This window comes from Eptesicus fuscus, chromosome 22 (genome assembly GCF_027574615.1).
Source record: "Eptesicus fuscus isolate TK198812 chromosome 22, DD_ASM_mEF_20220401, whole genome shotgun sequence".
Lineage (NCBI taxonomy): Eukaryota > Metazoa > Chordata > Mammalia > Chiroptera > Vespertilionidae > Eptesicus > Eptesicus fuscus.
The window spans coordinates 19,434,994-19,449,885 of NC_072494.1; the positions used below are offsets into that span (position 1 = coordinate 19,434,994).

The 14,892-nt window shown below is 37.2% G+C and overlaps 1 protein-coding gene across 2 annotated transcripts in view; it reads right to left on the reverse strand.

Annotated features, from left to right (window-relative positions):
• The window catches only part of RC3H1 (ring finger and CCCH-type domains 1), a 42,920-nt gene that overhangs the window by 9,006 nt on the left and 19,022 nt on the right, over window positions 1–14,892 (reverse strand). Inside the window, exons 9-18 of one of the 2 annotated variants that reach the window (XM_008145871.3) lie at window positions 13,863–14,144; window positions 13,359–13,555; window positions 10,677–11,044; window positions 10,063–10,230; window positions 5,862–6,014; window positions 3,068–3,281; window positions 2,478–2,568; window positions 2,221–2,353; window positions 1,026–1,169; window positions 2–117 (exon numbers count right to left, since the gene is read on the reverse strand). In XM_008145871.3, coding sequence (XP_008144093.1) covers window positions 2–117; window positions 1,026–1,169; window positions 2,221–2,353; window positions 2,478–2,568; window positions 3,068–3,281; window positions 5,862–6,014; window positions 10,063–10,230; window positions 10,677–11,044; window positions 13,359–13,555; window positions 13,863–14,144 — 1,866 coding nt within the window. Of the gene's footprint in view, window position 1; window positions 118–1,025; window positions 1,197–2,220; window positions 2,354–2,477; window positions 2,569–3,067; window positions 3,282–5,861; window positions 6,015–10,062; window positions 10,231–10,676; window positions 11,045–13,358; window positions 13,556–13,862; window positions 14,145–14,892 lie in introns of both variants that reach the window. The other variant, XM_008145870.3, reaches the window with a different exon arrangement.

Here is a 14,892-nt window from a genome sequence, read left to right on the forward strand (position 1 = left end):
CCTGAATGTCAATGTAAGGTCCTCGGTTGGAACCTTAGTTTGTGGTTCTGGTTGTCCATTTTCTGCTTGCTTACTTGTATTTAATTTGCTTTTCATATCCAGAGAACACTGGTTCTCCTTTGAAAGAGAAGGAAATAAATTCAATTAGCTTCTATTTAATGGTGGTAATGGAAAAGAGGTCAAACACAGATCCAGAAATCATATAGTTTTGTAAAATGACTAAAGAAACAGGCAGACTAAAAGAGAGACATATGCAATAGAGTACAATCCACTTGTTCACTACCCAAGCTGAATAATACGGGGGAGAATGCCTCAAGTTAACATGGAAATATCTCACATAAATGAGGACTTAGAAAAAGCAAGCCAAGTATAATATCTATCTATAATCTACTTAATGAAAACAGAAAAACTACCCCATTTATTTGCTTAGAAAAAATGTGAAAGCTACACAACAACAAAGTCAGTTACATGCAACCTGGGGGACTGGTTCAATCCCAAGATTCAAAATTTACCGAAATGAATGTTAGTGCACTATGAAGCAAAGCCTAAGCACATCCATGGATATAATGCCACAGGAAAGAGTGTGTAGATTGCATTGCATAAGAAAAGCCAGATCATCAATAACAAGGGCTATGAAAACTAGAATGCTATTTGGTAGCATGTAGTACATCTTTATATAACATGACGATATCAGCAAAATCATAAACACCATACTCCCACTGCTTCCCTAATCAGTATATTTAACAGAATTGTAATAACTTCCAACTACCTACCTTGTTTTCCCTAAACGTTTTTTTTTTGTAATGCAGAATTCCAACACAAAGAACACAGTCAAATCAAAAGGGAATAATAAAATAGGATGAAAGCCCATCTTCATGAGACTTATTCTAAACATTTATCACTCCTTGGAGTGCCTTGGGGTGATGATTCTATAGTTCTGGGTGATTCTACAACTCTAGAGCTATGAGTTCCATGACGGATGTTTTCCTTTCACCTTCCCTCTCGTTTCCCACCGCAACACTCACCAAACTCAGTTCCCGGGTTCTCTTCCCGATTTCCCTTTCCACCTGGTGCAGTTCCAAGCTCAACTGCTCGCTTGAGATCATTCCAGGCCATTTTGGAGGTGGTGGTGGTGGCTGTGACTGGGCTGCCAGGGTGTTCACCTCCCTCTGCAACACCAGCCTGTTACTAACAGCCTAGTGCATGAAGCCAAGCACATACACAATTCAATACATTTCACACCATGCACAGAATGGCCAGGCCCGATTTCAGACCACAGCCATAAGCAGCTTATCACTCAGGTAGTTGCAATAAAAATGGTGCAACTGTAAGATACTGTCTCTTTCTTTTAGTACCATTTGAAAATAAAAACATAGAGGATTTAAACTTAGTGAATAGTAATTTGATCTTAGGTATAAGTAGCTCTTAAAGAAGTCAACATTAAATATACATTCTTCCCCCTTTTTATTGAAATTTCTCTGAAGTAAATCCTGTAATTTCAATGAAATCTCATTAATGGCAAGGAAGGACCTTTAACTACAGTTGAGTTAATATATGACAAATTTCCAAATGATGGTGATATTCTTTTGGGACAGAAAATGGGACTAGAAATTTCAACTAAGATAAAACCATAAATCAGCAGCAATACTGAATTTGGAGTCTGAAGACCTGGGCTCATGTTTCAATCTCTGTAAAACTAAAATCTTCAACCAAAAAAAGGGTAATAATAACATCTGCCTAACATACCTGTCAGGGACATTGTATGAATCAAATAACATGTGATAATAACTTATAAACTAAAAGAACTGTATTGATGAAGGTGCTATTATTATACAGAGCCTATTTTTATTTATTTTTTCAGAGGCTATTTTTAAAAGTCAAAGATCTAAGCTTCTATTTTTTAAATATGTATAAAAAATGCTGGGACTTAAAGAATATAAGACAAATTTTTAAAAGTTAAAGAAATTAAAAACCAATTTTAAGTTAAAGCACATGCTGATAAATATCTATTGTGAAAATTTAGATAACCTGTCTTATCCTCAGGTAATAAAATGATAATTTTCGCACTGTCCCAGAACTAAACTCTAAGTGCTTCAATTCTTTGAAGAAAGGACACCTATGTACTAGTAACTGTTAAAATAGTACTTCAAAAGATCCTCCTTCTAAAATCTTGGAGCACTCTTCTAAAACTGGAGTAAAAAAATATCTATAGGCTAGTACCTCTAGTCCACGTAGCTGAGTCTGTTGGCTAATTTGATGGTTTAGCTGTTGCAATTCTAGTCGTAGCTGTTCCCTGTCAGCAGATGGAAGGGGTTTGCCATGACTGGCCACTTCTGACATGGATATCCTCTCCCTTTGGTGGGAAAGAAAGCATGGAACAAATTACAATGTTTATTTTTTAAAAATACTGACTAAAAAAACAAAATAAGAGAAGTTGAATAACTTTAAAACTTTGTAAAAGTGAAAATGACTCATACCTCTCACTGAAGTGTCCCTGAGAAGGTATGTTTTGATGAGGTGAGTAGGGAGAGCCTCCCCAGCCACCATGGGTTCCATATGGACTGTAATCTGTAAGAGAGGAGTAATTCACTGTAGAGCAACACAATCTACAGATTTGATTCTCCTGGGGCAGTCTTGGCCTAAAAGGCACAGGCATGGTATGTACACAGCTATCTGGAAAGATGTCTCCTAGTACAGGAACAGGGCACTGATGTCTGTTTTTCCCTGAATGAAACATCAGTCTTTGTAATTTCTTTCTTTTGTTTCAATTTAAAAAAAATGAGAATATATTATTTTAATAAAGAGTAATGAAGCTGTTAAAAAACTAGGAAATCTTCATATAAGACATTTAATTTTAGTTTATACCCCTAGAATTGCCTGGGTTATAATTACCTTCCTACAGGGATAATTCTGAGGAAAAGTTTAAAGACAGACTGTCTTGGAAGATTATGGGAAGCACTGACAGTAAGAGAGTAGTAAGGAGGGTTTTTGCGGGTGTGTGTGTGTGTGTGTGTGTGTGTTTCATGTCTGTGAACCCTCTAGATGAGATTACCTTGGACGTTCTTACCTGAAATGTTAACAGATTTTGTGGGAGCTCCCTGAGGTGCCATAGCCTGCATTGGGCCAGCACCCTGATATATTGTTTTGGAAGTTCGAGAGATGGCACCAAACCGAGATACTGTTGGTCGGTCTCCAAATGGGATGAGGTCATCATCACTGGTTTCTGTTGCTCTTCTCTGATGATCCAACCGCTGGTCTCTCATTCCTTTACTCTCCACATTCTGATAAGTAAAATGAGAAATCCACCCCACACTTAGGTCTCTAACATAATTTCCTCTAGCATTGTAATTAGGTTGAAAAAGAGGATAATATTCTTACTGGTAAGATTAAAATCATTAGTTGCCTTTGGTTGGTTGTCATATAAAACACTTTTTAAACCTTTGACTATTCCACAATGTATTTTACTAGAGGCAGGATTCGTGCACCGATGGGGTCCCTTGGTCTGGCCTTTGAGGGATCGGGCCAAAACCCGCTCTCCGACATCCCCCCGAAGGGTCCCAGATTGTGAGAGAGCGCTTCTCGGGTGACGCACCCCAGAATCAGGCTCCCTCCTCTCTGGTTCCAGATGCGTCACCTGAGAACCACAGCTGCCAAGTCACTGTAGCTTGGCAGCTTCTGTGTTAAGCGTTTGCCCCCTGGTGGTTAGTGCGCGTCATAGCTACCAGTCAGAGCATCTGCCCCCTGGTGGTCATTGCACATCATACCTACTGGTCGCACAGAATTGTCACTTAGGCTTTTATATATGTAGATATCATGAGTCAGTCCATATATACATTCAAATATAATTTCATCACAAATATTTACTCTTACTATATGAAAAGTACTCTTGTATTTATATTGTTATTCTAATTCATTTCTTTAAAGACCCATCATGACCCAATCAGTTAATTTCAAAACTCAGTAGTTAGAAAAACACTGTTTAAAAATGTAAGTGCCAACATAGGATCTTCAAAAGTCAGAAAGAAATAAGTACCGAAAATAAATAGATATGGAAATCTAATTGCTAGACCATTGCTACTCATAGTATATAGTGTGGGAGCAGCAGCAGCAGCGATTGGAAAATATTAGAAATGCAGACTCTCAGGTCCCACCCCAGTCTTTCTCAACTTGAACCTGCATTTTTTTTCTTTTTTTTTTTTTAATATATTTTATTGATTTTTTTACAGAGAGGAAGGGAGAATGATAGAGAGTTAGAAACATCGATGAGAGAGAAACATCCATCAGCTGCCTCCTGCACACTCCCCAATGGGGATGTGCCTGCAACCAAGGTACATGCCCTTGACCGGAATCGAACCTGGGACCCTTCAGTCCGCAGGCCGACGCTCTATCCACTGAGCCAAACCGGCCAGGGCTGAACCTGCATTTTAACAACTCTAGGTAATCTATGTGGACATTCACGTCTGAGAAACACTGAGCTAGACTTCTTTCACCATTTAAGAGATTTTCAGTTACATCCAGGTAAGGCTGGCAAACCTGATTTAAGAAAATGAGTTTTTTTTGGCTAATATTTGTTACTTTACTATAATAACTTTCTGAAAGCCAGATACAAAGCAAGGGTTCCTGTTATCTCTTCCTCCTCATCTCATTCCTGTTCTTAGAGAGTTTTCTATGGCCTAAAAACGTGTCCCCAATCACATCATAGAAAAACAAAAGGTTCATTTTTCGCTTCTTCTTCCTCTACATCCCTTTCTGTCTGTCTATCTATCTTTCTGTCTCCTTCCCTCCCTTCCTGACTCCCTCTGGCATCTAATTATATTTATGCTGTAAGTATCACTCTACTCATTTATAGCAGTATTAGCATCTAAGTCTTCCTTTTCTATTAAGAGAATTGGTCTTCTTTTAACCAGCTGGTCAAATATTTGTCTACGAAAGCCAATATAATAACCTAGGAAACCTTTGTTACAGTTAATAAGGGCAAATGTTAAAGAATAGTCAAGGCATACCTTTTAACCCAGCAATACCACTCAAAGCATAATTTTCATGCATGTGCACAAAAAAACATACACAGAAATGTTCAATGTAGCAGTGCACATAATAGTAAAAGATAAAAAATAGCCTAAATAAAATAAATAGTCTAAACAGCCAGCAGAAAAATAAATAATTCATATATATATTTACTGTCGGATTTCAGTTATCCAATGATATAGGATAAAAGTAATTAAAATGAATGAACTTGAACTACAGGGAAGGAGGGAGGGGAAACATGAGAGTAGGCAAGTATATACAGGAGGATTTAACTACTTTTGTGAAGTTTTATTTATTTTTTAATAAAGAAGTAATTAAGATAAAATAGTTACATTTTAAGCTTGGGTACATTGGTGTTACATTATTTTTTTGTTAAAAAAAAAAAAAAAGCATAAGTGTAACATTTCAGTATACCATAGCTCACTTGAGGTTAAGTAGCTCCAAATCTGACTGAAATACTATTACTGTTCACTAGATTCCACTTTGTTGTTTAAACTTCAAAGTTGTAAAAGAGTTATAATTTCCTGGACAAGAAACCCAAGATCTTGATTAATTATGCAAAATAATTTAATTTTGGTTCTAAACAGTTGTTGGGTTAACTGCTAGCTGTACAGAAATATAATAAATGTTCTTTTTGTCTAGGTAAGTATTAAAATATTTTTATTTACCCCCAAAAAACAAACAAAAAAGTATACTTTAAATAATTCAAGTGCATAGTATAAAATATGGCCTGAAACTCTTAAGCAAAGCTCAATTATGTATCTGTACTATAATGGGGAGATAATTTATTTGGTTATCTTGGCTTATATTAATTATGGTTTAGTTATTACACATACCATCATTTCCACACTCCCTGCTGCCACAGCATCTTTGGGTTTTGCATCTTTGGTTCCAATGTAGGAGCCGATGGTGTCACATGACCAGGGAGAGTACTGGCTATAATCATTTCCCTTATATTTCCCAGCTACCTTCAAGTCTTCATCCAATAACTAAAGAAAGGGAAAAAAAGAAAAGAAAAAATAGGAAATGGGTGTATGAATAACAACACAGGAAAAGCAGGAATTTCTTAGAAATCATGCCCCAATCAGTTAATTTCAAAACTCAGTAGTTAGAAAAACACTGTTTAAAAATGTAAGTGCCAACATAGGATCTTCAAGGTAATGGTGGTTATTTGATTTGTCACAACAGTTTTTATAGAACATAAAACAAGTGAAGAATGATGTTTAGCTTTTACATTTTGTTAGCAGAAGGTCAGAAAGGAAGTATCTCTGTCTTTCAAGGAATCAAGCTAGAGTTTTGAGGTTTGATCATCCTCTTCCTCATTAGATCATGTCAATACATAAGCAAATATGTAGCAAGCCCTCAAGTTTTGCTTAACCGTCCCCTCAATAACATACCAGGTAACAAGAGCATTAAAACTATTTTGAATGTTGTATATGGTAGTAACTTTTTTCTGAAATCTCTTTAACAGTAATAATTCATATCTTGAAAAATTTCTGGTCCTGAGGTTGACTCAATGGAGTGAAAAGGATAAGATGCATAATTTTGTTTTTTCAAGATGAAATCTGAAATTATATGATGACAGAATAGCTATTCTAGGTCTAACCTATTTTTACTAAATTCACAACATTCATACTTGTGTAATGTTTTGCAGTATTCAAAGTACTTTGATGCACACTATCTCTCTCATATGTTCAAGTCCACATGATCTAACCAAGGCTCCATCAGTCTAGGGCAGTGCTAGAACCACAACTTCAATGCTGCTTTCGCTTCAGATACATATACTGATCCCTAGGGGCCACTGGTACACATAACTGGCTCTATGCCTACCTCCATCTAAAACAATCTTGCTTTCTGAATCATCATTGGTCTTCTGTGGGGCACAGGGTCTGCTGTGTCCAAATATCACTCAGTTTCAACCACAACTTCTACTTCTATGGTTAATACCTTTTTTTTTTCATCCTACATCTATTTTTAAAAATATATTTTTACTAATTTCAGAGAGGAAGGGAGAGGGAGATATAGAAACATCAATGATGAGAAAGAATCATTGACTGGCTGCCTCCTGCATGCCCCACACACTGGCGATCGACTCCACAACTGGGGCACGTGCCCTGATTGGGAATTGAACCATGATCTCCTGGCTCATAGGTCAAAGCTCAACCACTGAGCCACTGTGCTACTTTTAGTTTTAAAATTCTGTCTCTTTTAGCTGAAACCGTTGTGGCTCAGTGGATAGAGCGTCGGCCTGTGGACTGAAGGGTCCTGGGTTCGATTCCGGTCAAGGGCATGTACCTTGGTTGCGGGCACATCCCCAGTGGGGGGCATGCAGGAGGCAGCTGATGGATGTTTCTCTCTCATCAATGTTTCTAACTCTCTATCCCTCTCCCTTCCTCTCTGTAAAAAATCAATAAAATATATTTTTAAAAAAATAATAAAATTCTGTCTCTTTTATCATTTCTCTTCCACTTACAAACTTTGTGTAGAACAGCTAGCTTTTTAGAGACACGCCCTACTAACAAGGGTTTTTCCCTCTGACCATAATGTATTATGCATCTGTTGAAAGGAATGAGAAAAGGTTATATACTGACACAGAAGGACATGCAGGGTAATTGGTTAAATGAAAACAAAAAAAAAACAAAAAAAAAAAACAAAAAAAAAACCACACACACAAAACCTTAAGATATATTACTAAATGATACTTATTAGTTCACCCATAGAAAAGTTGAAATATCTAATAAACTGACAATGATATAAAAAATGGGAATTTTGGAGAAATTTTTGTTATGTATTTTTATAATGTATAAAGTTAACACAAATATATGTATTATTTATGATCAGAACTGAAATTTAAATACAGTTGACCCACGAACAACATAGTTTTGAACTGCGTAGGTTCACTATACACAGTTATTTTTCAGTAAACATACGGTTGGCCCTTTATCCCCAGGTTTTGTATCCACAGGTGCAGAGGGTCAAATGTATGCACAGTTCTATGCCATTTTTTACAAGGGCCTTGAGCATATGTGGCCCTTGATGTGGGGGCATGTGCTGGAACCAATCCTTCACTGAGGGACAACTATACAGTAGTAAACTTTTGAGGGAATCAAAAGTTATACTCAGATTTTTGACTTCACGGGGTTGGCACTCCTAACCCCCATGTTGTTTAAGGGTCAACTGTATATAGCTTTGCATGTCAGTAACTAGTTATTATTCACTGAATGCCTGCTATGTGCCACATGACTTATGTCTCTCATTTAATCTTCACCGCATCACTATGAATAGGCTTCACTATGCTTGATTTACAAAGAGAAACCTGAGCCTCAGGGTTCAGAGAGGCTAGGGAACTTACAAAAGATCACACACTGGGTGACACAGCTAAACCTCAAAGATGTTTAATTCCAAAATTAGCTCACTTTTCACAGTGTCATATTGCTTTCCATAATTATTAAAAAACAGTAGGGCATAACAAGGTTCTAAGATGTCAGTTTTCCATCATGTAATGTTTATACTTTACAAGTAAAATTACATTAATAGATGTTATGACTTTCACAGACCCAAAAGGTTACTGTTTATTATACGTCATCTGATGCACTTCACTTTTCACTTCCTGTTACTCATTATCTGCCAGACAGCAGTGTTTAGAATAATAATTCTACACATAAAGGATGTGAGACATTTTCCTTACATAGCATCAACTACAACACTGCTGAGAAGATCTGTTTGACATAAAAAAAAACGCACCATATATACATACTATAAGCTCAGGCAGTATGTACAATCAACAAACCAGAATACATATCAACAAAGCAAAGGCTGGTTTTTTGAAAAGACAAAATTGGTAAGTCCCTAGCATGACTGAAAAAAAAATTATTAACTGATATTAGAAGTGGAAAAATGAATACCACTATAGACCCTGTAGACATTAAAAAGACAATAATATTCATTCACGGTGACTATTAACAGTGTCCTGTAAAAATACAAAGAAGACAACCCCCAAAAGTGTGGCTTATTGCCTTGTAGTGCTTTAATCAGTTTATTCTAGCAACCTTATTTCAGTGTTCTTTTTTTCCCCTAACATTCACTACTATACTAGCCTGTCTCTCCTATTCTTTGAATCATCTTTACCATCCTGCTACTTTCCTCTTTATTTATTTATTAAATATATTTTTATTGATTTCAGATAGGAAGGGAGAAGGAGAGAGAGAGAGAGAGAGAGAGAGAGAGAGAGAATCAATGATGAGAGAGAATCATTGATCAGCTGCCTCCTGCATGCCGCCTACTGGGGATTGAGACTGCAACCAGGCATGTGCCCTTGACCAGAATCAAACCCAGGACCCTTCAGTCTGCAGGCTGGCGCTCTATCCACTAAGCCAAACCAGCTAGGGCAGTTATTTAAATAAATATTTGGCATATCTCATTTATACAAATAGTAAAAACTAAGGAGAGAGACATATTGGACAGTGCAGATCCAGAGAGTCAATGTAACCCTAATAAAAATTGCAGCATATATTTTTGTGGACAACAATATGCTGATTCCAAAAGGTGCCTGGAAAGTCCAAGGACCAAGAACAGCAAAGGTAACCTTGAAGAACAATAAAACTGAAAAACAAACATCACCAATTAATAAGATGTATTATAAAACTACACTGAGACAATGTGGTATTGGTCTAAGTACACAGAAATATATCAATTAAACAGAATATGAGTCCAGAAACATATCTAGTCCCCCAACCATGATAAAGGTGACTACAGGGCCCTGGGAAAAGGATGATCTTTTTATTAAATGGAGCTGGGCCAATGAGATATCCTCTGGGGAAAAAAATGGATCTTGACTCTTAAAACACTAGGATACAAAAATCAATTCTAGACAGACTGTAGATCTAAATGGGAAATAAAAAGGTAAATCTTTTAGAAGAAAACATGGGAAAATGTTTTCATAACATTGAGAATAATAAGCAAAGACTACTTGGCAGGACATGTCAAACGACTGATAGAGGAAAAATGGATAACCAAGACTAAAAATGATGTGCTTACTTCCTCTTGATGGAAGGTAGGCGGCAATGTTGGTGAAGGCGCAAAAGGAGGTGGAGAGATAACCTTCCTTTCCTCTAATTGGGCCATTATTTCCTTTCGTCTTCGATGTAGCTCATCTAGACTAGGGTGGGGCTGGGGAGGAGGAGGAAGCCGGCTATAAGGAGGCTCCTGAAAATGCAAACGTTAGTAAAAATTGAAAAGAACTTCAGAACACATTTATTTATTTAGCACATATTTTAAATAAGCAGTAGCTTATTTAACATTTGGAAATACCAACATTTAAAACAAAGCAAAACAAAATCCGTCCCCCCCTCCCCCCCGCCAATTCTCAGGATTTCCCAAAGAGCTAAATTTAAATTTCTTTTTTTGGTCAGAGGCCGTAATTTCCAAATAGATCTAGAATTGTTAATAAAACCATCTAAAGTTCAGAAACTAAGAAGGGTTATTAGTGAGAGTGGGGTGGGAATTTTTCCCCCTTTAATAGTTCAATTTAAAACAAAAACCTACCCAAATTATGACAAGATGAAAAATAAGGGCATGCTTTTATTTTTTAAACAGTCACTCTAAGCAATAAGTAAATTAAATCTATGTAATAAGAAAAAAATACAGCATACTCTGATGTACGAAGGTCTGATCTGAGTTGGATGAGGAGCCACTGGGTAGTAACCCTCCACCTGTTGGTATCTTTCTCTGGATTCTGGTACATAGGATGGTACTGCTGCAGGTGGAATATCAATAGGTATAGGACTGTCTCGGAAAATCTCCTCTCTTGGATAAGACTGAGCAGGGTATATTCGACGGCCATCATAGTGTGGCGGGTACATAGGTGGGTACTGTTGTGGCTGTGTGCCATATTGAGAGTTTACAACACGATCTTGGAGGTAGGGTGGGTAATGATCCAAGTAGGGAGGACCGGGCTCAGGAGCAGATGGTGGAGGTCGGACAAAGCGGGACACACACTGTGGCGCAGTGTAGTACACACCTGTATGTTACAGAAGAGCAACCAGAGCAACAATGAGCTAATCTAATTTTCTATATAAGACTTTGTCCATTAAAATATTTCAACAATAAATAATTACTAATCAACTCATTTCTTTAGATATTTCCCCTCTGCTATGTACTCAGGTTAACTTTATGAAAAATAACATTTAAAAATTGTCCTTAAAAGTGACAAATTGACCTGAAAAAAAACTAATTTAGAATCTACAATTATAGGTTGGCTCTCTTAATTGTTTGACGGTCTTTCAGATGTGCCTTAACACAATACAAACATTGGGAAGCAAAAAACTACATTTCCCTGAAGCTCAGGTTGCACAAATCACTCATTTGCATGAGTTCTGAATGTGCCACTGTGTTAGCTGGAAGGAGATCTGGTGCAAACCTAGCAGCTTCCCAATTTCCAGACTTTTGCCTCAAGTGATGTGATTCTGGAGCTAGCAGTTAAGGATATATGGTTCCAATTTTTACTGCTTCTTCACTAAAACAGGTTCTTTCAGCAGCTAGTTCTGGGACTTATTCCTGCAGGCCTAGCTTAAACCTGCTTTTCCAGCACTTTCCACTGATTTTATAAACACCTAACTTCATGCATTGAACCTCTTTCTGCTAACTATTGAACCCTAACTGGTACACTGTATTTAAGGTCACTTCAACAAAAGTAGTTGGGTTTTTCCGACAATGGATGGTCAAAAGAAAGATACAAACCAATTTTTATCATATTTTCATATATATTAATAATGCTGTACCAATTTAAAACTATCCTTTAGAAAGTAGAGAAGACAATTCTGATTCACAATTGAGACAGCCTTGGGAAAAGGCAATGGAAAACACCTTTAATTAATCTATCCCCATTTAAAAATAACAGCACTATTAAAAAAATTCAAATAAAAAACAAAACACACAGAATAAGCTGTTAAAAAAAAATAGCACTATACTATTTACAAATTGAAGGTTTATGGCAACCCTATGAGAAGCGAGTCTATCGGTGCCATTTTTCCAACAGGCCCAGATGATTTTACCAACAGTTTTTTTAAATAAAGGTATGCATATTTTTAGACATAATGCTATTGCACATATCAATAGACTATAGTATAGTGTAAACTATTATATTTACTGGGAAACATAAACATTCATGGGATGGAGTCTGAAACCTGAAATTGAACTGGTGACTTCCTGGTTCAACCTGACACTCAACCACTGGGTTACACCAGTCAGGCACAGTTTTCTATTTTTTAATTTTTTATATTTTTATTGATTTAAGAAAGGAAGGGAGAGGGAGAAAGAGATAAAAACATCAACGAAGAGAGAGAATCATTGATCAGCTGCCTCCTGCACGCTCCACTCTGGGGATCGAGCCGGCAACCTGGGCATGTGCCCTGACCAGGAATCGAATCGAGACCCCCTGGTTCACAGGTTGATGTTCAACCACTAAGCCACGCCGGCCGGGCCACAGTTTTCTATTCGTAACTAATATTGATTCTATACTATAAACTATATATATGCTGCCTTTTTCTTTTAAAAAAAAATTTAATATATTTTTATTGCTTTCAGAGAGGAAGGGAGAGGGAGAGAGATAGAAACAACAATGATGAGAGTCACTGATCGGCTGCCTCCTGCACGCCCCCTACCAGGGACCCAGCCTGCAACCCAGGCATGTACCCTTGACCGAAATCGAAACTGGGACCCCTCAGTCCACAGGCCAATGCTCTATCCACTGAGTCAAACCCTATAGCTAGGGCATGTATGCTGCCTTTTCATATACACTACAGGCCCCAGAAAAATAGTTGATGATAACTGAAAGGAAGAAAAATATACTGTATTTAATTTATACGCATTGTAATAATAAATTCTTTTTTCATGTTTGAAGAAAATTTTGGTCAGGATAATATATACTGCCTTAGCAAATTTCCATTGTTAACTTGGGTGACTAGTTATTTCCATAAATATAGGGCTGGGCAAAAATAGGTACACAGTTGTGAGTACACGAAACACTTTATTCTTATATTATTATTAATCATTGTATTATTTATTTGTATAACAACTGTAAACCTACTTTTTCCAACCCCTGTGTATGAACATATTTAACGTACAACTGCTTTTAGTAGTTAAGGCAATTTTCTTTTATAGCTTTGTTACTTCACTTATTTTATACTATTTAGCTGATCATAAAATCTGTTTTTTTCCAAAGTACTAAAAAATACACTTATCTTAAGGAGGCTACTGCAAATACGATCATTCTTACCTGGAATCGTTCCCACAACTCCTAAGAAAAGTGAGCGCAATAAAGGAAAGATCATTACCCTGCTGATAAGGTGCTGGTTCAAATGGTGGAGCGGCTCCTCGAGGATCCTGATAATACACGTCTGCCTGCTGGGCAGGATATAACTGCGAACCCCGCGGTACCATCTGCATTGGCTTAGTGACAGGCATAGGAGGCAGGTCTGATGGCCCCCTTGGAGGTACAGGATGTGGGATACTCTTGGGGACAGTTTCTAGCCTATGGGAATAAAATTCTGCAAGTCAAGCTTAAGGTCTTGAAATGTACATAAATTGTTAAATGTAAAAAAAAATTGCCACAAAACTGGGAAACTGTTTTCTTCCGATAGTCATACCTTCTACAAAATGTATAAAATTTGATCTTATTTCACCTATGCTTTCTTAAAAATCAATTAACATAAGAAATAGAAATAAAAAACAACAAAATGGCCAAAAATTTGGTTTTAAAACATTGATTATTCTTCTTTTCCTCTACTTCGTATTTATAAAGAAGAAATTTTAAAATATAAGTTATGAAAATGACGTACAGGTCAGGAGGGGATCCAGGGGCGCTGCTGCTCAGATGATCCATCTTTCCTGATTTCAGAGTAGAATCGTAGCTGGGGTCTGTTCCTCGTGGAATCAGCTGCGTTACTGTGTTCCCTGCTGACACAATCCCATTGGGCAGAGCAGGGGGTTTTCTGTTCGGCAGATCCACCGCACCTTCGTCAGGAAGGATAGCTGCTGAAGGCAGGCCCACCTCATTAAGCTGACCCATAGAGGCACTCAGGGGTCTTCTGGGACCCAGGCGTTTGTTCATTTTGCGAAATCTATGTAAAGAGCAAAGGCATACACCAAAATCAAAATTACAAAAGCAAAACAAAATGCATTTAAGAAACAGATACAAAAGTTAAAAGATTCTAAGCACATTGTTTTCTAGAAATTCTCTTCAAACATTGGCTTTAGCTATAAACTTGAGAATGTGCATATGTGGATATATCCAAGCTCATTTTATGAGGCCAATATTATCCTAATTCCAAAAACCAGATAAAGACAATACAAAGAAAGAAAATTATAGGCCTGTATAAAATCTCAAGCAAGACACACTGATTAAGTATAAAATTCCTCATAATATTTGTAACATTACAAATCATGCTAATTAAGCCTAGCTAGTGTGGGTCAGTGGTTGAGTGTCGACCTATGAACTAAGACAGTGGTCGGCAAACTGCGGCTTGCGAGCTACATGTGGCTCGCGAGCCGCAGTTTGCCAACCACTGAACTAGGAGGTCATGGTTCGATTCCCAGTCAGGGCACATGTCCGGGTTGCGGGCTCGATTCCCAGTAGGAGGGTGTGCAGGAGGCAGCCAATCAATGATTCTCTCTCATCATTGATGTTTCTATCTCTCTCTCCCTCTCCCTTCCTCTCTGAAATCAATTTTTAAAAATTTAAGAAAATTATGCTAATTAATATTTGTATTAATATAACTGTTATTTTCATTGAAATTTCTATTTCTAAAACTTATTGGAGGAGAGGGTAGAAAAAGCTTTAAAGGACAGTGTTCTGAAAAATTTTATCCT